The sequence below is a fragment of the Paramormyrops kingsleyae genome, chromosome 3 (genome assembly GCF_048594095.1).
Source record: "Paramormyrops kingsleyae isolate MSU_618 chromosome 3, PKINGS_0.4, whole genome shotgun sequence".
Taxonomy (NCBI): Eukaryota; Metazoa; Chordata; class Actinopteri; order Osteoglossiformes; family Mormyridae; genus Paramormyrops; species Paramormyrops kingsleyae.
The window spans coordinates 1635502-1657224 of record NC_132799.1 but is presented as its reverse complement, the minus strand read 5'-3'; the positions used below and the strand labels follow the sequence as shown (position 1 = coordinate 1657224).

General features: G+C 47.6%; 1 protein-coding gene across 1 annotated transcript in view; it reads left to right on the top strand.

Annotated features, from left to right (window-relative positions):
* The window catches only part of eys (eyes shut homolog), a 150671-nt gene that overhangs the window by 43310 nt on the left and 85638 nt on the right, over positions 1 to 21723 (top strand). The window contains exons 9-11 of the mRNA XM_023844746.2: positions 18199 to 18352; positions 18600 to 18678; positions 19913 to 20109. Of these exons, the coding sequence (XP_023700514.2) occupies positions 18199 to 18352; positions 18600 to 18678; positions 19913 to 20109 (430 nt within the window). The remainder of the gene's footprint in view (positions 1 to 18198; positions 18353 to 18599; positions 18679 to 19912; positions 20110 to 21723) is intronic.

Below are 21723 nucleotides of genomic sequence, written 5' to 3'. Positions count from 1 at the left end.
TGGAGAAGCTGCGGGGAAGGTAGAGAGGCTGCACGGGGGATAGAGAAGCTGCGGGGAAGGTGGAGAAGCTGCACGGGGGATAGAGAAGCTGCGCGGAGGGTGGAGAAGCTGCACAGGGGATGGAGAAGCTGCGGGGAAGGTGGAGAAGCTGCACGGGGGACAGAGAAGCTGCGGGGAAGGTGGAGAAGCTGCACGGGGGACAGAGAAGCTGCGGGGAAGGTGGAGAAGCTGCACGGGGGACAGAGAAGCTGCGGGGAAGGTGGAGAAGCTGCACGGGGGATAGAGAAGCTGCACGGAGGGTGGAGAAGCTGCACGGGGGATAGAGAAGCTGCGCGGAGGGTGGAGAAGCTGCACGGGGGATGGAGAAGCTGTCGGATGGGTGGAGGAGAACCGGAATAAGATAGCGGCCTGTTGGGGGCGATGTGTTCTCCTTACAGGCACTCTGCAGTACGTTTGCATAATCAGGGTCAGGAGGCAGGGTGACTGTGCTGATTAATGTAATAATTAATTAAGATAATGATTCCACAAGGAGAAAGGCTGCATCTGTCTGTGTTCTGCCTGCTATCTGCTAGCTGAGATGGGCCATCTCTGCACCTCGTACATGCAGCATTTTTAAAGGCTGCACTATGATTGGATTCTCCAGGCTGCACTTATCAACTGATGCCCGTAATTACTCTAATTTCACTGGAGTAGAATGGGCCTTTAAGAGGCCAATGAAACTGTGTACTTTGTGTGTTTGTCGCTTCATTTTTTTTGGAACACACAGACATACACGCACTCAAACACAGAAACACTCAGACAGACACACACACACACAGTTTAAATCAAAATAGTCATGACTCTTACATCATCTGCAGCTTTGTCCATGTATTGGTCTGCAGGGTTTTTAGTTTTTATTTTGTGTGAATTGATATATATATTCTCATTTAATAGTAATAGATAGTTTATTGTTCCCTGTGGGGAAGCTTGTCTTTACACCTCCACCAACCTGCTCTTTGCAGAGTAAGCTGTCCATGAAGGGCGGTCACCTGTTGGGGCGCCCAGGGAGCTGGGGGTTAAGGGTCTTGCTCAAGGACCTGCAGATGAGCTGAGGCTGGGTGTGAACCGGCAACCTTCTGATTACAGGCACACAGGCTTAGCCCACTGAGCCACACGCTGCCCCTAATCTTAAAAACACACAGTTAAACACCGTGGAAAAAACTTTAAATAGAAACACTGAAATATTAAACAGTGAATTAAAATAAATGATGTTACTGCCTTACTAATCAATAAGAGTGTTGATTTGATGTTAGTGGTCATGTTACCTGGTGTTTAGCATCGAAATCCCCAGGTACGGACTGTGTATCATGGATCAAACCCCAGCTATGGGATCTACTGTAGTAGCTCTTGGCATTTAGCATTCTGCCTACTAACCCACTTCCTGTTTCTTGACTCCCGTGTTCGCTTACTCGCAGTACAGGGAGTTGGCTTGGCAATGAATTGCAGACAGACTAAATGCGTAAGTTACGTAAATGTTACAAGTGCTTAGTACAGTGGTACAGTGGCACGGTGGTACAGTGGTTTATGCTGTCGCCTTATAATGCAAAAGTTGCTGGTTCGATCCCTGTAGCTAACGGGGAACCTTCTGGGTTAATTTCACTTGTTATTATTACTGTATAATTTTATTTAATCTCCGTAAAATACTTTAAATCACATCCGTGTGAAATGTTCTGCACAAATAACCGTATGTTGTCTTTGATATTTTAGTAATAAACTTTCAAAGTAGACAGTGACTAAACAAAATATAAAAATATCTTCCTGTTCATATCACTTTAACGGATTTTTTTTTCCAATTACAGTCATTGCATTTCATGTTTCACCTTTGTAATATGCGTACGCTTTTATTTTACAGTAAAATACCGTTATAACGGACTTCAAGGGACCTGGCAAAACAGTCCGTTATATCAAAAGTCCGTTATATCCAGAGTTGCTGTATGGCCAGAACACAAATACAGGACACCATTTACTCAGGCCACACCTCAGCAGACACACTTGTGGTATTTTACATGTAGTAATCCAACTTTACCTGAGCAGATGCGTGACTATTAATAATCCCGACTACGTACGTATCTGCGCTGGATATCACCGGCACGCCGCGCGCCTTGTAGGCAGAGCTGCATGTCCGTTATAGCCGAACAAAACTACAGCTAAAAGCAGCCCTGGGGACCAAATTGTTTGTCCATTATAAGCGAAATTCCGTTATATGTGAGTCCGCTATATCCGATGCTTTTTCTGCATGTTCTTATAAAGGCGCACGGCCGGGACCAGCGGACCTTGTCTGTTATAGACGATATTCTGTTATAAGCGAGTCCACTATAACGGGATTTTTCTGTAATTATTTTGGAATTAATTGGAATGCTAAGACGTGATTTTATAGGCTTTATTATATTGATTATGTAGCAATCTCAGCTCTGTTCTCCATATTTTGGAAGTATCATGCAGAGCTTTACTTCAGAAAAGATGGTTTTTATTCTCTGCTTTCTCGTCCTGCTTTTACTCACAGCACTGACTACAAGGTTCCATTTTTTATATACCTTATATACAAGACTCATTCTCCCGCTAACTCAAACAAAATCATGTCATTTTGGTACACCTTATAGATTAACAAAATAATTCAATCAGATAATGTCAAATATTTTGTCAGATGAGGACACATAATTCAACAGATAACATGATTACATGAGTAGTATGATCGCGGAATTTCGTCCGAGGGAACGATCTTTTGGGAATCTGTTCCCACACGTCAGACGTTCTTTGAGATAACGCTCAACTAAGTGAGACAGTTAACCTGTGGCCTGTACTACGAATCGGGGTTACTGGCTTATCGGGGTAACTTGATGGATTTAAGGTACCACAGTTTAAATGGACTTCGTTCACTTACATTTTGCCCAGACTACCTTAAATTCGACAAGTTACCGCGATAAGTCAGTAAAACCCGTTTCGTAGTACAGGCCCCTGGTCCGGAGCAGACTTGTTCGCAGGTGTAAATTACCATGGTAACTCAGCGGGGATTCATTTAAGACACGTTGATGGAACGGAACTCTCACTTAAATAAGACAGACTTATCAAAATAAGCGAGACTTTACCTTAATCTTGATTCGTGGAATAGCCCCCTACTTTGTGGAATATCCCCCAGTAAACAGTACAAAGCCTGTTTAGCTTGTTTGTTTACAAGTACAAGACCTGTTTACTTTGTTTATAATATGGCTTGTTTTCCTTGTTTACATATACATTTACTTATTTACCTTCTTTGTTTACAAGTAGACACCATGTTTACCTTGTTTGTTTACAACAAGGCTTGTTTACCTTGTTTGTTTACAAATACAAGGCCTATTTACCTTGATGGTTACAAGTAGATGGCCTTTTTACTTTGTATGTTTATAACAAGGCCTATTTACCTTGTTTACACATAGCAGGTTTGTTTACCTTGTTTGTTCACACATAGAAGGCCTGTTTACCTTGTTTGTTTATATCAAGGCTTGTTTACCTTGTTTACAAATTCAAGGCCTGTTAGCATTGTTTGTTTACAAGTACTAGGCTTGTTTACTTTGATTGTTTATAAGTACAAGACCCATTCACCTTGTTCATTGTTCAAGGTTTCACCTGACTGTGTATTTTAGCGGTCCCACAGTACACAGTAACTACTAAAAGATCCATAGAGGGTCTGTTACTGGAAGTGTTACCACCAAAACCACTCAAAGCAAACCCTTAAACCAGGATGTTTAATGTGTCCGCTATAGAGGAATACGCTGCTCCGCCACACAGACTGAGGATGAGGAGGTAGTCTACAGGAGGCGCTCCTGAGGAGTGATTAATGGCTGGAAGCTTTCCCACAAAACAATCAGTCCTGCTGCTATAATTTTAATACCTCGTAGCAACGGCCCCGGACACATTACATTGGTCTTTTTTATGTATGGGACGGTGAATCGTACATGTCATCAATCGGCATATTGAATATTAAACCGCAGAAATGACCATGCCTCAGCAGAGACTGCAGACAGACCAGCCGTGCGGTCATGAATCAAAACCCCACAGCAGCTCACTGTGCTGGGGTCTCCGTAACAAAGCGGAGAATTTAAAAGCTTGGGAGGCTGTGTTCTGTCCCGTTTTACCTGTCCTGTGGCATGCAGTCAGCCCTGCCTCGGGGAGAATCTTTCAGATTCTTCCACACACACTCTCGCAGATCTCCCCTTATGCACATTAAGGTGCTCGTCCTTCCTTTATGTGACGCTTTTCTCCTCATGATATCCAGCCGCACCGGGGGGAGGGGGGGTGTGTTTGGCAGTCATTCTTAACGTTCCCGTCCTTCATTATTTTTGAGCATATTTCTTTAACGCAAGATCCCATCTTAATTAATGTGCAGCTAAATCAGTGTAGGGAAATTTTGACATTTAAAAACACCTGGACACTCTGGGTTGTTTTAGAAGCACAGATGATCAGGACCGTGTGAGATTGAGCCATCAGTGTGCAATGTGGAACGTTCCTGTTAGCTGAGAGGATCCTGTTAGCGTGTCCCTCTCATGTGACTGGTCTGCCACCCAATGACACGCTCTCATGACAAGTTTTCTGCATCATGTGACTGCAAATGCTCTTGGCCTTTTCTTTCACTATATTTCACAGTCAAGTGGGCTGGCTGATTTTTTTTTCCTCCTTTTTTATTTGGGAGAATGAACATGGGACATTAAAGGCCCCATAATGGGTGAAACCACTGTGATGTTACCTAAATGAGTGTCTTTAATTAGCTGCAGAGCTGCTGTTGTCATGGTTTTCCTGGTGACTGCTGAGAGAAGCTGGACAGTGAGCACGTGATTAGCTCACAGCTGCCGCATTTATACGGTGACGGGGTTGTCCACTTCCTATGCCAGTGGGTCATGTAACTCTTTTGGTAGAGAGCCTAGTTTAAATTTATACTTTTACATTTTATATTTTGACTTGTTGCTATGATGGCCACACCCCCTGTCCTTCAGGAAGGAAGTTTCCCAGCTGTCACTCTGGGTAACCACGGTTACCAGTTAGCATAGTAGCCCATAGCCATGTCAGATGACACCCCGGCGACGGTGTGAAGTGCTCTGCAGTAATGGTGTGGATGCTCAGTCAGACTCGCTCGCAGTCGCAGAGAGGGCGGGGGGGACCCATGGGGATACATTTATGTCGGCCGCCCCACCCCCTGCGACTGTCATGTGACCTGAGCTGCATCTGCAGCCTGATCCTCCATATCCCTGTTCTGTGCACGTCCATTTATTTCTGGAAGGGCTAGCGAAGCTGAAGCTTTAGCATGGCCTTTCCCGCTAATGCATGCAGTAACAGCTTCAGCCAGAGCCCCCTTCCTCATCCCATTTCTGTCTCACTGGGAAGCCATTTTTATTTAGCTTGTCCTGAAATCACTTCTGCCGTCCTGCCATGCCTGCTTGAGTCACTGGCCTAGACAGGTTCCTTCTGATTAGCTTCTCTCTCACCTGAGGGAGCAACAAAAGCTCTCAGTTCTTTTTTTTTTTTAATCCTGTTTACTGCCGTTTAGGAAAAAATACTTTCTGCAGCAGGTGCCTCACATAATTCAGGAAAAAATTCCTGCAAACTCTCCCTGCAGCTCTCTCTCCCCCTGCAGCTCTCTCTCTCCTCCTGCAGCTGTCTCTCTCCCCCTGCAGCTCTCTCTCTCCCCCTGCAGCTCTCTCTCTCCTCCTGCAGCTCTCTCTCCCCCTGCAGCTCTCTCTCTCCCCCTGCAGCTCTCTCTCTCCTCCTGCAGCTCTCTCTCTCTCCCCCTGCAGCTCTCTCTCTCCTCCTGCAGCTCTCTCTCTCCTCCTGCAGCTCTCTCTCCCCCTGCAGCTCTCTCTCCCCCTGCAGCTCTCTCTCTCCTCCTGCAGCTGTCTCTCTCCCCCTGCAGCTCTCTCTCCCCCTGCAGCTCTCTCTCTCCTCCTGCAGCTCTCTCTCAGCCTGCAGCTCTCTCTCTCCCCCTGCAGCTCTCTCTCTCCTCCTTCAGCTCTCTCTCAGCCTGCAGCTCTCTCTCCCCCTGCAGCTCTCTCTCTCCTCCTGCAGCTGTCTCTCTCTCCCTGCAGCTCTCTCTCCCCCTGCAGCTCTCTCTCAGCCTGCAGCTCTCTCTCTCCCCCTGCAGCTCTCTCTCTCCTCCTGCAGCTGTCTCTCTCTCCCCTGCAGCTCTCTCTCTCCCCCTGCAGCTCTCTCTCTCCTCCTGCAGCTCTCTCTCTCCTCCTGCAGCTCTCTCTCCCCCTGCAGCTCTCTCTCCCCCTGCAGCTCTCTCTCTCCTCCTGCAGCTGTCTCTCTCCCCCTGCAGCTCTCTCTCCCCCTGCAGCTCTCTCTCTCCTCCTGCAGCTCTCTCTCAGCCTGCAGCTCTCTCTCTCCCCCTGCAGCTCTCTCTCTCCTCCTTCAGCTCTCTCTCAGCCTGCAGCTCTCTCTCCCCCTGCAGCTCTCTCTCTCCTCCTGCAGCTGTCTCTCTCTCCCTGCAGCTCTCTCTCCCCCTGCAGCTCTCTCTCAGCCTGCAGCTCTCTCTCTCCCCCTGCAGCTCTCTCTCTCCTCCTGCAGCTGTCTCTCTCTCCCCTGCAGCTCTCTCTCTCCCCCTGCAGCTCTGTCTCCTCCTGCAGCTCTCTTCCCCTGCAGCTGTCTCTCCTCCAGCAGCTCACTCTTTCCTCCTGGAGTTCTCTCTCTCTCTCTCTCTCTCGTCCCCCATGCAGAGTGTTTTTTGGGAGCTGGTGCCCCCCAGGCTGCCTGACCATTAGCTGGTGATTAAAGTATTAATGCAGGGCCCCGAAGACTGAAGGCAGGCAGGTGAAAGAACGAAAATTACACAAATGGTAAATCTAGTAAGTAGCTCATTAAAAATGAAAAAAAAATGTTTGTAAAAGATTGGGCTGAATCTGAGACCGGCTGCGTTTTACACCAGTTTGCAGTTTGCAGTTTGCAGTTCGCCTGATGTGTCACACTTGGCTAATTGAATTTATACCGCCTCCCTGCTGTGTTTGCGCACGTGTGTTGCACGCTTACCAAAGTCACTAATAAACAGTGAAGTAACAGCCTGGGGAGCGATACACATTACCACGAGGGATGCAGTGAGTAAGGGAGGCTCTGAAACACAGTGTCCACTGGGGGGAGCCACACCCTGGCGTCCCACTGTCCCTGGGCTGCTCTGCCGTCAGATTCCCCCGGGGGGGTCGGGTGGTTTGTCTCATGGGGCAGTCTCTCCTTCGCTGTCCCTGGCATGGCGTGGATCCTGTCTCCTGCACCTTTTAGCGTCCCCCCCCACCCCAGGCATAATGTGATTTTATTAAAAAAATTTCACTTCCCAGCACAGTGTAATGTTGATTATTCAGCTCAACACCAATGCATATCCTACTGCCAGACGTTTTCTAATAATAAATCTAGCAGTTCATGACGATTAATTTTTAAAGCATGATATGAGATCATCAAAGGATATATTTCAGTTTATATGACATCATCAATCAGAGTCCTCAACACCACTTTGTGTGGGTCAAAAGCCAAGGGGTGTTTCTCAGTACCAAGAACGCAAAGATCGTACTTGTGGTCTTGGCAAGACTGGTCCAGCTAACTTACAAGACCGAACTTGGGGTCAGTGGATCATAGGATTGTTCTTGTTTAGCAGGGATACAACTGATGTATCCTTGATATTTGGGGCAGGGCAGGAACAACATGGGGGATTTTTACCATCCTGTGTACTTGTGTTCTTGAGTATTGGAACTGGTCTTCAGCAATGGAAGATGATGTAATGGGTACACAAGAACACAAGTACGGTCAAGTATGCATATTGAGAAACACTCAATGGCTGCGCACTGATCACATTTACACCAGCCTGACCTGAAAGTATGGCTGATCGGCTGATCACATTTAATTAAACCAGCGTGACCTGAAAGTGTGACTGACCGGCTGATTGGCTGATCACATTTAATTAAACCAGCGTGACCTGAAAGTGTGGCTGATCGGCTGATTGCCTGATCAAATTTACACCAGCCTGACCTGAAAGTGTGGCTGACCGGCTGATTGCCTGATCACATTTACACCAGCCTGACCTGAAAGTGTGGCTGATCGGCTGATTGCCTGATCAAATTTACACCAGCCTGACCTGAAAGTGTGGCTGACCGGCTGATCACATTTAATTAAACAAGTGTGATGTGGCTGACCGGCTGATTGCCTGATCACATTTACACCAGCCTGACCTGAAAGTGTGGCTGATCGGCTGATTGCCTGATCACATTTACACCAGCCTGACCTGAAAGTGTGGCTGACCGGCTGATCACATTTAATTAAACCAGCGTGATGTGGCTGACCGGCTGATTGCCTGATCACATTTACATTTGAGCCAAACTGAAAGTTTGACAAAATGTTTGTTGCTGATGGCCCATTTTCTGGCATATTCTAAGGCACCCTGGTGAGGGGGGGTTGGACACAGGGGTCCTCCAGCAGTGAGTGATGAACGGGCCAGAATTCCCATCTCTTTATTCCGCCATTCGGCGTGACAGTGAAGCGGGAAGCTACAGCGTGCATCTATTGAAGGGGTGTGTTTACAGGGGGGGGGGGGTTCCATTACAGGGCCATTCTCTGGGGCCTTTGGCATCATTGATCGTGATGTTTCTGAATGTACTGGGACTCGCTGATCCATAACCAGCTCATCTATCTTTCAGGATTTGTGGGAAGTCACTGTGAAATTGACACCGAGCAGTGCATCTCCCAGCCGTGCCTGAAGAGGGCTACCTGCACAGACAGGGTGGGACACCCTCAGCCGCCACTCTCAGACACACATTTACGCCACAAAGCGACTCAGGCCTCTGATTTTACAACATTACTCTCCTTACCTTCCAGACCCGGTCTCTGTATTAATACACCTGTCTTTAGGAGTCTGGAAACAGCAGCTCCCATAAAGGGAATGAAGCTTTCTTTGCCATTTGCATGAATACGAGTTCATGGGTGTCTTAGTTTTCACGTCTGCAGTCTTGCACCCATTTGAGCTACAAATACACAGACACATACATAGAGGTGAAGCTTGGAGTCTGAGTGCAGGATTAGCCTCTTCACATCAGACGCGGTGAAGATGCGACCCGAGGTGAGTGTGGTGAAGCCCCTTTAACCTGAGATGCAGGAGCCCCCCAGCCAGATGAGGGATGGCAATTTGCCCCTATATCCTGTGGTCATGCCCCCCCCCCACCTCATTTAAGTGGGCTAATGGACCTCCAGGCCCATTTCACTCCTAAATGGATTTTTTTAGAGCATTTTTTCTGCCCCCCCCCCTCCCCCCCCCCATTATGGACTTGTGGGCAGAACATGGAGAATTAGGCTGTGGAGCATCTCCTGTAAACTGCGTGTTTTACAGGACAGCCAGGCAATCTGCTTGTGGCTGATGTTTGCTCATAGAGATTAAAGGGGGGGGGGGGGGCGGGTATCTTGCTTTCTGCTCTCCCCCCCACTCTTTAATATCCGGCTCTGACTGGCAGCTCCTGGTGTGCCTGCGCCTCGGCGTCTTTGGGCCTGTCTGCGATCGGGAAGTGAAGGAGTGTGACACCTCACCCTGTCTGCAGGGGGGGTCTGTATGGACACAGCCGGCGGCTCCCCCCCCCCATCCAGCGCAGGTGACAGATCAGAATCGAGTGAGAGACGTGGGCCTTAATCTAAATCCCCCCCGCCTCAGGTCATCTGTGGTGGCGCATGCAAAAGTTACTTTGGCATTGCTGATCTCACCTTTCACGACCACTAATGCTTCACTTTACCATCAACTGGTCTATGTGTTTGTTTTTAAGCCCTCAGATGGCGATCGAGTCTCACCATTAGGTCACCTGATCTCTTTGCTGTCACGTGAAACAGAGATTAATGTAATTTTCCCTGTTTTAGCGCATAATCGATCTCTCCTGTTCCCAGGCAGGGAAGAGCTGGATTCTCCGAGGTCTTACCGCGCCACAGAACCTAAGCGCCACACATTTCTGATTCTCATCTTTCCTGTTTTTTTCCTCGCTCTGCTCCTGCCTTAGTCCGAGTCATTACTCTCTCAGGTCTGACGATCCGGGGCCGTCCCTGGGGGGCCCAGCCCTCAGGATATATTTCACCGCGGCTTCCATCCCCAAGAGCTGCCACAGAACATTTTCTGTAAGGAGGCATGCAGCATTGTGACTCCTCCAGAGATCAGCTGAAACGGGGCAGAGATTAATGCGACAGGCGTAGCAGCTTCTTCCTGGTGCTGGGGGTGCGGTTTGGGATGCATAACAATTTTACCTTTTTACCTGCTTACTTAATTTCTCCCCCCACTTTTGCCTCCTCCCTCATGGGGGGCCACATTCAGTCCTGGTGCTCAGGCCCATGTTTAGACCCAAATTCAGTCTGGTGTTCAGGGCTTTGTTCAGTCTCTCGTTCTGGCCTGTGTTCAAACCCATGTTCAGGCCGGTGTTCAATCCCACTTTCAAGCCCTCTTTCAGCGCTGTGTTCAGGCTCTCATTCACGCCCATCTGGGCACCTGCACTCCTAGCTAGCCGTTATTTCAGCGACGACCATCATCTTCTCTGCTTGTTCTCTCTGTTATACTTTTATGATGTTTATGCATAATTCCAGAGTTTTCATTTTTTTCAGAAAAGGGCTGATTCAGAGAGCTAGTAGCCTGTCTGAGAAATTCTGAATATTTATAACTATAATTTATCCACATGCCACATGATCCTTCAGAAAATTCTGCATGAAAATGGTTCCCAGCATATTTAACACTGGATCATACACTGGTCTCGACATTCTGACATCACTACGCAGTGTTTGAACAAGCCTGTCCCTCGGAATTACCTTAAAGCTTGACTTCTTTAAGGTTCCTGTGGCGAGGAGTAAATGGGATAGAAGTGGAAGATTATCATTTAATTTCTTTCACTTCCTTTGATCAGTTTGTCTGAGATCCTTTAAGACGGCTAACCGTGGGATTAAACACAACTGCTTTTTAAATATTCTTTCCGCCTTTGGTCTTTTTATTTTGTAAAATGCATTATTTATCACCTCGGGGAGGAAATCACAAAAGCAGATTATAATATTTCATCGCCTGTAAGAAAACAAACAGTCTGTCATTTAGATTTAGGTCTGAGCATATAGATGCACTGGACGTGCTGGTTCTGCAGTTTGTTTTGTTAGTAATAAATAAATAGTAAACAGTATTATTGTGAATAAATAGTGGTAATAAGTGTTTAAGTCCCGGATGTAGCCGTAGGTGGACGGGGAAGTTTGAATCAGCTGGTGGATGTTCATGATTATAAGGCTGAAAGCGACACGCAGAGAGTCAGACTTTACCAGGCATACAGCCTGTGGCGTTTACCTCACGGCGTCTGATCCCCACATGGGCGTGTTCAGCTCTGAGATGTAGCTCATCTCAAACCAGCATTCAGGTCCCATTCCGGCGAGCTGCATGTAAAGGGCACGGGCTGAGGGTGCCGGATGAGAAGGCCTACAGAACCACCGCCATACCGGTGCCGTGGCGGAGGGCAGCCGGGGAGTTGTTTTGGAAATCGAGATGGCGGCTATCTTAAGGATGTAGAGAACCGCGTGAAGATGCTTCAAGTAGAAGGGTAAGAAACTCTTCATGATGTTGTCCATGATGCCGATCCAGGGGTGCCATACTGGGGGGTGGAGGGGGGAGGTTAGGGTGATTCCAAGGGGCCCTCAGGGGGTTGGGGGCCCGGTGCGATGTTAGTTCATGGGGCCCAAAGTCTTTGGCGGCCCCTGTGCCACAGACACTCATATTCAGTAAAATAATAACTCAGTGCTGATTGAGGGCTAACTATAGACATCTGAATTCTGGATCTTGAAACAAAATTTACTGCTTTACCAAAGATACCATATTATCACCGAATTTAAGGTGTCTTTCTGTAATATGACTACAATATCTCCCAAAATGTCTCCCCAGAGTGTCTCTTATCCTAGCCCTGTGTTGGGGAACAGGCCTGCCTTGTGTTGGGGAACAGGCCTGCCTTGTGTTGGGGGAACAGGCCTGCCTTTAAAGCAGCATGGTGGAGTTGGTTTGTCTTGCTGTTAATTTCTGTCCCTAATTAGATTGATGCTCCTAATCTGGCACCGGCCGGCACTGTGCTGCTTGTACCAGACCACTGAAGCAGAAACGGATCAATCAGGGCAGCTCTGTGGGGCCAGTGTGGCCCAGGTGACAGAGTGCAGCCACGGTCAGCGGTGGAGATGCTTTAATGATGAAATATTAGCCGCTGCCCCTTTAAACAGAAACGCCCTGTTCAGTTCAGAGAGACTTCATAGAGGAACCGCAATCACGGTCAGTCATTAAGAAGTTACTGCTCTTTGTCCCAGCTAATTCTCCTTAAATTAATCAAGAATAGCTCATACTCATATACGCTGCCAGTATTGACATTTGGGTGTCAGATCGAAGTATTTATAGCACTGAGTGACCTTCAGTGCTTCTGTAAGTAAATCTATAAACAGAGGAGTGATTTGTTTGTCCTCCCACATGTGTAATTTATGGCCAGTGACCGGGGTCTCTGCAGGCTCAGATCGTCTTTATTGAGACATTCAGAAGCTTTATAAAGTTGACTAATTCTTTTGTTACATTGGAGCCCCTCCACAGAGTAACACAGAGAGACTGTAATATCAGCCAGGGGGAGTTTGTGATTAGATTGGATCTGGTGACATCAAACCTGACCCTCGCTTATTAAAACTGCAAGTGAGTGAGTGTGTGTGAGTCTACATGTGCTTTTGTAATTGCTAGATTGTAGGGACCGGTTCCCCACAATATGATAAAAACCTGTAACTTTTTACCTTGTGGGGACATGGGTAACCTCGATTTGATAAAAATCTGTGACTGCAACCAAAAAAATGCCAAAAGTCTTGTATTTTGTTTGGTTACTTGTGGTTAAGGTTAAGGCTGGGTAGGGGTTAAGGTTGTCATTTTGGGATTAGAGTTTTCCCCATAGAAATGAGTGTGTGTGTGTGTGAGAGAGAGAGAGAGAGAGAGAGAGAGAGAGAGAGAGAGGCAGAATCTGTCAGAAGGGCTGTAATTATAATGTATTATGTGGTGAAACTCAAAGTCGTCACCACATCCATCTGAGAAGCCCCCCCCCCCCCCCACCCCCCCTCACAGACACACCCCCATCCCAGCCTCCTACACAAACCCAGGCCAAAAAAATTAGGCAACTCAATTACTGCGGCTGAATTACACTAATTTTGTTGTGAAATACAGGAGGTGGGCAGGCAGAGGCTCGTAGCTGGTGGGGGGGCGGAACAAAAGGGGCAGAATCAGGGTGGGGGGGCTCTGTACCGCGGGCAGTATCGGGCTGAGACAGGCGGGGGGGGCCGCTTTGTACCGCGGGCAGTATCGGGCTGAGACCGGCGGGGGGGGGCTCTGTACCGCGGGCAGTATCGGACTGAGACCGGCGGGGGGGGGGGCTCTGTACCGCGGGCAGTATCGGGCTGAGACGGGCGGGGGGGGGGGGGCAGGCGACTCCAACCTGCCGACTCCAGCGCAGGTTGATCCAAAGCAGCTGTTAGCAACATCCCCAGGGGACTGCAGTGACCCGCTGAATCATACAGCGACACACATGAATGTCTTCAGCTCTCTACAAAAATGGATGTTAGCATGTATATATTTCCATTTTATTAATTTAGGAGCCACTTGTATCCAAAGCAAAGCTCATTTTTTGGGATGGCAAGGTCAGACGGTTCCTGGAGCAGTCGGGGTTAGGGGCCCGATGGTGACATCACTCAGAGCATTACTTGACATCCTTGTAAACTGCTTGATTGTAATGGATTTTCATGGTAATCGTTCATTAGAAACCCTTTACCTGCTCTAATCTGGTTTAAACTGGCATAAGCAGAGAAAAGTGAACCTGGTGGTCTTCACTGTGTCTGTGGCACACCTTCTGGCCTGCTGGCTCTCTCCTGCCTTCTCCAGAATCACTGGCTGATTGTCGATACCTATGATCCCTTTCCATCCCAGCCAGAATCTCACTCCAAGCCATTAGGTCACTGAACAGCAGGTGACCCCCCCGTTGTTAATATTCCACTTATATTCCCTGCTGCCTTTGTGGTCTGCATCCCCCCCAAACTGTGACATGAGAATTTCACTCAAATCCTCCAAACTCATGACTGTAAGACCCGAAACTTTGCTAGGGTGTACGCTGGGCTGGTACCCGGCCTGTGATCTAGAGGTTGCTGAGCCAAATCCCTCAGAGATTCGGCTGTGGTCGTCATGGTGACCCACCCGGCTGTATGGATGAGTAAGCATCTGTGCCTCAGCTTGCAAATGAAAGTGATTAATAAGGTCAGGTACGTCACGGAGTCTATGCGGAAAAGCACAGTGATGTTTTTCTGCTTTTTGTTTGTTACGTCTGTGTGGGTGATGGCTCAGAACACCTTCAAATGAACCTGCTTCTCCTGAACGCTCTGATTACACAGCTTTAAAGTCGCTGTCTTTTTCTCATGTTGGGTTTTTAATGTTCTCTGTCCTTCTAATAACAGACTCTGGATAAACAGTGACTCGGAGGCACTTTTTATGAGAGTTAGTTGAGTTGTTGAGCTATGTTGCAGAGTTACTCAGGAGGAACAGCGCTCTTCCAAAAAACATCACCAGTGAACAGCACTCTTCCAAAAAACATCGCCAGTGAACAGCGCTCTTCCAAAAACATCGCCAGTGAACAGCGCTCTTCCAAAAAACATCGGCAGTGAACAGCGCTCTTCCAAAAAACATCGCCAGTGAACAGCACTCTTCCAAAAAACATTGCCAGTGAACAGCGCTCTTCCAAACACATCGCCAGTGAACAGCGCTCTTCCAAAAAACATCGGCAGTGAACAGCGCTCTTCCAAAAAACATCGCCAGTGAACAGCACTCTTCCAAAAAACATTGCCAGTGAACAGCGCTCTTCCAAAAAACATTGCCAGTGAACAGCGCTCTTCCAAAAACATCGGCAGTGAACAGCGCTCTTCCAAAAAACATTGCCAGTGAACAGCGCTCTTCCAAAAACATCGCCAGTGAACAGCGCTCTTCCAAAGAACATCTCCAGTGAACAGCGCTCTTCCAAAAACATCGCCAGTGAACAGTGCTCTTCCAAAGAACATCGCCAGTGAACAGCGCTCTTCCAAAGAACATCTCCAGTGAACAGCGCTCTTCCAAAAACATCGCCAGTGAACAGCGCTCTTCCAAAAAACATCGCCAGTGAACAGCACTCTTCCAAAAAACATTGCCAGTGAACAGCGCTCTTCCAAAAACATCGCCAGTGAACAGCGCTCTTCCAAAGAACATCTCCAGTGAACAGCGCTCTTCCAAAAATATCGCCAGTGAACAGCGCTCTTCCAAACACATTGCCAGTAGTTAGATTTCATTTATTGGACCGGAGACGGGCACTTTCCCTCATGCATGATTTCTGTCCTTATGAAGGCGCCTTTGCGAAATGCTGAAGCTGCCGGCCTCTGCTTTGGGATCATTAAAATGCCCCCTAAATACGATATCACTAGCGTGCCTCCGAAATCGCCGCTCTCCGCTTAACCTACGCATCGGTCTTACCGTCTAATTGGACGGCGGGGACACATCGCATTTTTAAATTTGAGAGCAAATTATTACCATCAGCTGCCCGTGGCAACCTTTGTCTGTGAAATGAGCAGCCCAGATGTGTTTTGGGGGCAGGCAGGGTCAGTGCAGTGAATGTTTTATTTTAACTGGCGGGTTAAAGTTGGGCTCCTGTACGGGCAGACAAACCGCTGTTACACCATACATACACACATACACACACACACACACACACACACACACAAACATACACACAAACATACACACACAAACATATACACACAAATATACACTCACCTAAAGGATTATTAGGAACACCATACTAATACGGTGTTTGACCCCTTTTCGCCTTCAGAACTGCTTTAATTCTACGTGGCATTGATTCAACAAGGTGCTGAAAGCATTCTTTAGAAATGTTGGCCCATATTGATAGGATAGCATCTTACAGTTGATGGAGATTTGTGGGATGCACATCCAGGGCACGAAGCTCCCGTTCCACCACATCCCAAAGATGCTCTATTGGGTTGAGATCTGGTGACTGTGGGGGCCATTTTAGTACAGTGAACTCATTGTCATGTTCAAGAAACCAATTTGAAATGATTCGAGCTTTGTGACATGGTGCATTATCCTGCTGGAAGTAGCCATCAGAGGATGGGTACATGGTGGTCATAAAGGGATGGACATGGTCAGAAACAATGCTCAGGTAGGCCGTGGCATTTAAACGATGCCCAATTGGCACTAAGGGGCCTAAAGTGTGCCAAGAAAACATCTCCCACACCATTACACCACCACCACCACCAGCCTGCACAGTGGTAACAAGGCATGATGGATCCATGTTCTCATTCTGTTTACGCCAAATTCTGACTCTACCATTTGAATGTCTCAAGAGAAATCGAGACTCATCAGACCAGGCAACATTTTTCCAGTCTTCAACTGTCCAATTTTGATGAGCTCGTGCAAATTGTAGCCTCTTTTTCCTATTTGTAGTGGAGATGAGTGGTACCCGGTGGGGTCTTCTGCTGTTGTAGCCCATCCGCCTCAAGGTTGTGCGTGTTCTGGCTTCACAAATGCTTTGCTGCATACCTCGGTTGTAACGAGTGGTTATTTCAGTCAAAGTTGCTCTTCTATCAGCTTGAATCAGTCGGCCAATTCTCCTCTGACCTAGCTAGCATCAACAAGGCATTTTCGCCCACAGGACTGCCGCATACTGGATGTTTTTCCCTTTGCACACCATTCTTTGTAAACCCTAGAAATGGTTGTGCGTGAAAATCCCAGTAACTGAGCAGATTGTGAAATACTCAGACCGGCCCGTCTGGCACCAACAACCATGCCACGCTCAAAATTGCTTAAATCACCTTTCTTTCCCATTCTGACATTCAGTTTGGAGTTCAGGAGATTGTCTTGACCAGGACCACACCCCTAAATGCATTGAAGCAACTGCCATGTGAGTGGTTGATTAGATAATTGCATTAATGAGAAATTGAACAGGTGTTCCTAATAATCCTTTAGGTGAGTGTATACACACACACATACATACACACACACACACGAACATATACACACAAACATACACACACACACACAAACATACACACACACACACAAACATATACACACACAAACATACACACACACAAACATACACACACATACACAAACAGGTTTGTGATTATATCTTTGTGGGGACTCTCCATTCATTTATATGGGGAAAACTCTAATCCCAACATGTCGACCTTAACCCCTACCCAGCCCTAAACTTACCCACAAGTAACCAAACAAAATATGAGACTTTTTGTACTTTTAGTTTTTTTCATTCCATTCACAGATCTTTGTGGGGACCATTCAGGCCTATTCATTTTTAAAGATTTTAAGATGTTGCTGAGTGAAACACTTTAATTGTTTTAAATGTTTAAGTGTTTAAATGTTGATGTTTGTCAATTACATTACAAAAACACAAATCTTTCTGAGTTTATTATTACTATATTTGATTGACTTTATCTGAGTGCTTTCATGAGGTGGTGTGATATATTTGAGACCTCAGAATATTAGCTGTGTGGGTCGCCTGTGACCTGGCAGGCTGAGCCTCTGTGCCTGTGGGGGGGGGCGCGGGGCCCTTAGCCCCCAGCTTCAGGTGGCTGCCCGTCACTGCCAAGCTCGCTCTCACCTACTTGTGTGTCATGGAGAGCAGGATTGGGTCGGCGAACAGAGAACAGGCTGATGCAGAACAGAAGTATGTGAAATGGATTTTTTGTAATTTTGCAATACAAAAGTAAGGAAGTTCATTTTGATACCTTGCTTGGTGGCTGTATTTGGTTGTTTATTTTGATACACTTACAAATGGGGTATTTTGTATCAAAATACATTTTGATGTATCTTTGCCCATTTCTGACCCCAACAATGAACCTTAACCCCCACCCAGCCCTCACCTGAACCATAAGTAACATAACAAAATACGTGACATTTTTAGTTTTTTGATTGCAATTGCACTGGAAAAATGGTCCCTACGAGGTCAAAATAACATGTTGTATCACATTGTGGGGACCAAATGTCTCCACAATATAATATATGCATGCCCACACACACAGACACACACACGGTGACGGAGCAGGGGCCAGGACCTTTGGGTGCCAGATTAACAAAAAGCGGCTGCCCCCCCACAGGGCTGCGGTGTGAGATGATGGACGGGTGTCTCTCCCAGCCCTGCCGGAACAGCACCGGGGGCGAGGCTGGCCCCCCCGACTACCGCTGCGGGTGCCCTGAGGGTGTCCCGGGGGCGACCTGTAGGGCCGACGCTGCCGGATGCGTCCACGGGAGGTGAGCGGTTTCAGCCAGGGGCGGGACAATCACCAAGATGTGCCACCGGAGCAGCACCGTTCACGGTGACAAGCAGCACCCTCATTAGCATGTTGTAGGACTCCTGGAAAGGAGACTAATCCATCTCTGATGTGCTTTTATGTAGTTCCTAGGCTGTGCGGTGAACAAATTGGCGTAGTGTGGGGTGTGGTGCCTTTGGATCGAGATGCTGAGATTTTAACGGAAGCCTCTTCAAATCCCGTTTCAGCTGCATAGACACGGGATCTGAGTGCCGGTGTTGCTGTGAGCCGGGGTGGACCGGGGACAGGTGTGACACGGCCATCAACGTAAGCCGTTCTTTCTGTCGATCTGGGGGGGGGGCAGGTGTGGCGGGGCCCAGTGAATTATTCCTTTGAAAAGCATACAGGCCGGAAAATTGCTGCATGCTTCAGGAGTCACAGCCTGTGTAGAGGAGCAGAGCCCAGACCGCGGCTGCTGTTTGTTATAGATCCGCGGTAATTCGATTAGTCGGCTTCTCTCCATTCCTCCTGTTATTTCTCCCGCAGTCGGCTCAAGGTTTCTTTGGGAACCGGACTGCCCGGAACCTAATGGAATGTCGCCTTTGTGTTTGCACCGGAACGGTGTGGCCACAATCACTTGACCGCGGAGAGTTCCTTAATGAAGGTTACCTCCCTGCCCACACTGATCAATACGAAGCCCCTAGCCTCCAGCAGAGATATTAATGCTCTGATATAACGTGCACACAGGGCAATTTAACGATTTCTTCCCTGAATCGTTATGTACAATGTACTGTTACTGATTATTTACTCTGGAGACTGAGTTCACTTCATATTGTTCAATAAAATAAAAAAACATCTTTCTTCTCCTCATAGACAAAAGTAAGGATTTTACCCTTTTTACCATGAAAGTACAAAAATATCAAAAGATGAATAAAAAATCAAGCGCTCTGTCAGACAGGAATGCTGAGTGCATTGACAGGTTTTTGGTGGTACTTTTGGAACAAGACTGTCTCAGTCGTTAGGAGTCTCCGTCTGAGGCGTGCATGACAGCACACCGGCCCAGTCTCCCTGACCCATCTGTACACACGCAGCACACACACACGCACCGTGTCGGGGTAATGTCTTCATGATGCTCCATCCTTGTCATCGCCTGTCCAAAGTGTAATTTAAAGTGTGTCAGGCTGTTTCAGGTTCACCCAGAACCTTTCGCCACTCAGGGGAGCTCCACGTCGGTGGATGCAAAATGAAACATTTATACCCAGAAGCGTTCATTCTAGTTCCATGGATACAGCTGTTCTTTCTGTCAGAAGATAAATGCAGTGTAAAGATGTTAATGTAACAAATAGTGTTTTTAAAAGTGTTCCCTCAGATATAGTTCCACCTGTAATTTCCTTGAGCGTTTCCTGTTAGTAAGTGTTCATTTTACTGTTTGAGTTGACAGAGGCGCCTGTTCTAGTTGAAGTTGTCCACCAGGGGGCCCCGTGCATTACAGCGCCCATGCTCATGGTACCTCACCCTCGATCACCCTCGTTTTGTGAATGTTTGTTTTCCAAATCCTCAGGAATGCAAATCCAATCCCTGCCTCAACGCCGCCTCCTGCATCGACTTGATCGCCGAGTACGCTTGTGTTTGCCAGGACGGATACACTGGGATGAACTGCGAGGTGGATGTGGATATGTGTCGGGAATCTCTGATTTTCCCACTCTGCCGCAATGGAGGCTTGTGTTTGGATGGACCCGGATCCAGGTTCACCTGCAGGTCAGTTTGTGGTCTTCACGGCCTCAATTAGAGAAAGCTGAGCAGAAGTTTTCATTGGCTGATGAAGTTTAAAACACAGAAAAATGACACCATAAAGAAACCGATCATCAGTGCCTCGGGATTAGCATTTGAAAGATATGATTAATAATGTTCTGGAAGTACGGGCACTGATCTATTTACATATGCAAACATCAGGAAATCGAACCTAATGTGATTAGGATGCGATGGGCATGAATTATGAGCCGGTAATGTGCATGTGATCCAACCACGCCATGTTCACACTACGGGTTTGTGCCATGCAATAAAACACGCAGAATCAGAGGAAGTGGGGCAAAGGACCCCCTTTTATTCTTATCCATCATGTTTATTGCCGTTGTCTTTCATGGGCTGAAAAGCAGCATAATTGTAGGTGCCAATGCAGGTTGCTCCCATAATACAGCGCAGGCAGCAGCTACGGTATATTTCATAGCGTAATGATGGCATTTCAGATAGTCATGTGAAGTCCATTATTGTCTAATAGAGTGCGGCATTATGGGTAATGAGGATGGCTCCTCATTCCAAACCGTGCTTGTTGTACGTCACCCAGTGGGTCAGTTTCGTGTTTGTTTGGGGCTTTTCCAGAGGCTGTAGCTGTCAGACATTTCGGGAACTACAGCCCCGCCCACAGGGAGGAGGCTATGATGGCTGATACTGCTGCCGGAGCGTCACAGTTCCTCCACGACGCTAACAATCTGCCACGGTGATGGCGCCAAAGCTGCTGGCCAAAGTCACCTGGCCTTCTTGGTCTCGGGGTGTCAAGTCGTCACTGTGTGGAGAATTTTCCCATGAACACAGATATTAGCGTGATCAGTAAGGCCAGACTAAGCACACTACCCGCTCAAGTACTCATATTTCACCATCATTTTAAGCACATAAATATCATGTGTACTAGGATGTATATTATAAATGTATAATGTTGTACCGTATAACTATTTGGTGATTGTGTCCCTGTGTAAATATGTTTTTATGGGCTTCTGTGACATTTTAGAGGGTGGGGGTGTGTTTTGAGGCGTCATAGAGGATGAGTATGCTGGCACAGTGTGACCCCCCTCCCCTCACTATACAGTGACAGCCTTACTCACATGGGGGAGTCACTGCACTCTTTCAGGACTACATCCAGCATCAGTGCGCTCCGCTCTTGTCGATGTCAGGCGCCATGCCGCCTCGGTGATATCAGCCAGGCCAAAGGTAGCTAAGCAGCTTTCTCCTCATTAGTTTGTATCTGGGCTTGTCTTCCTGCATGCTGCCATGGTGGCATCATGTTCCCATGTGCGTCACAGAATATTCCGGTGGCACTCAGGGACAGGGGGGCAGCATTCTGCTGACTCCTTCCGAGTTGAAGCAAGACTTGTCTCTCTCTCCTCCTCACCTTCTGCCCTTTTTTTTCCTCTCTCCTCCTTTCTGTTTCTCCTCCTCTTCTCCTCTCCCTATCCAACCTCCCTCCCTCCCTCTTCCTCTTTCCCTCTCTCTACTCTTCTCTCCTCCTCCCTCTGTCTCTCCTTTCCTCTTTTCCTCTCTCCTCCCTCCCTCTTTCCCTCTCTCCTCTCTACTCCTCTCCCCTTTTCCCTGTTTGTC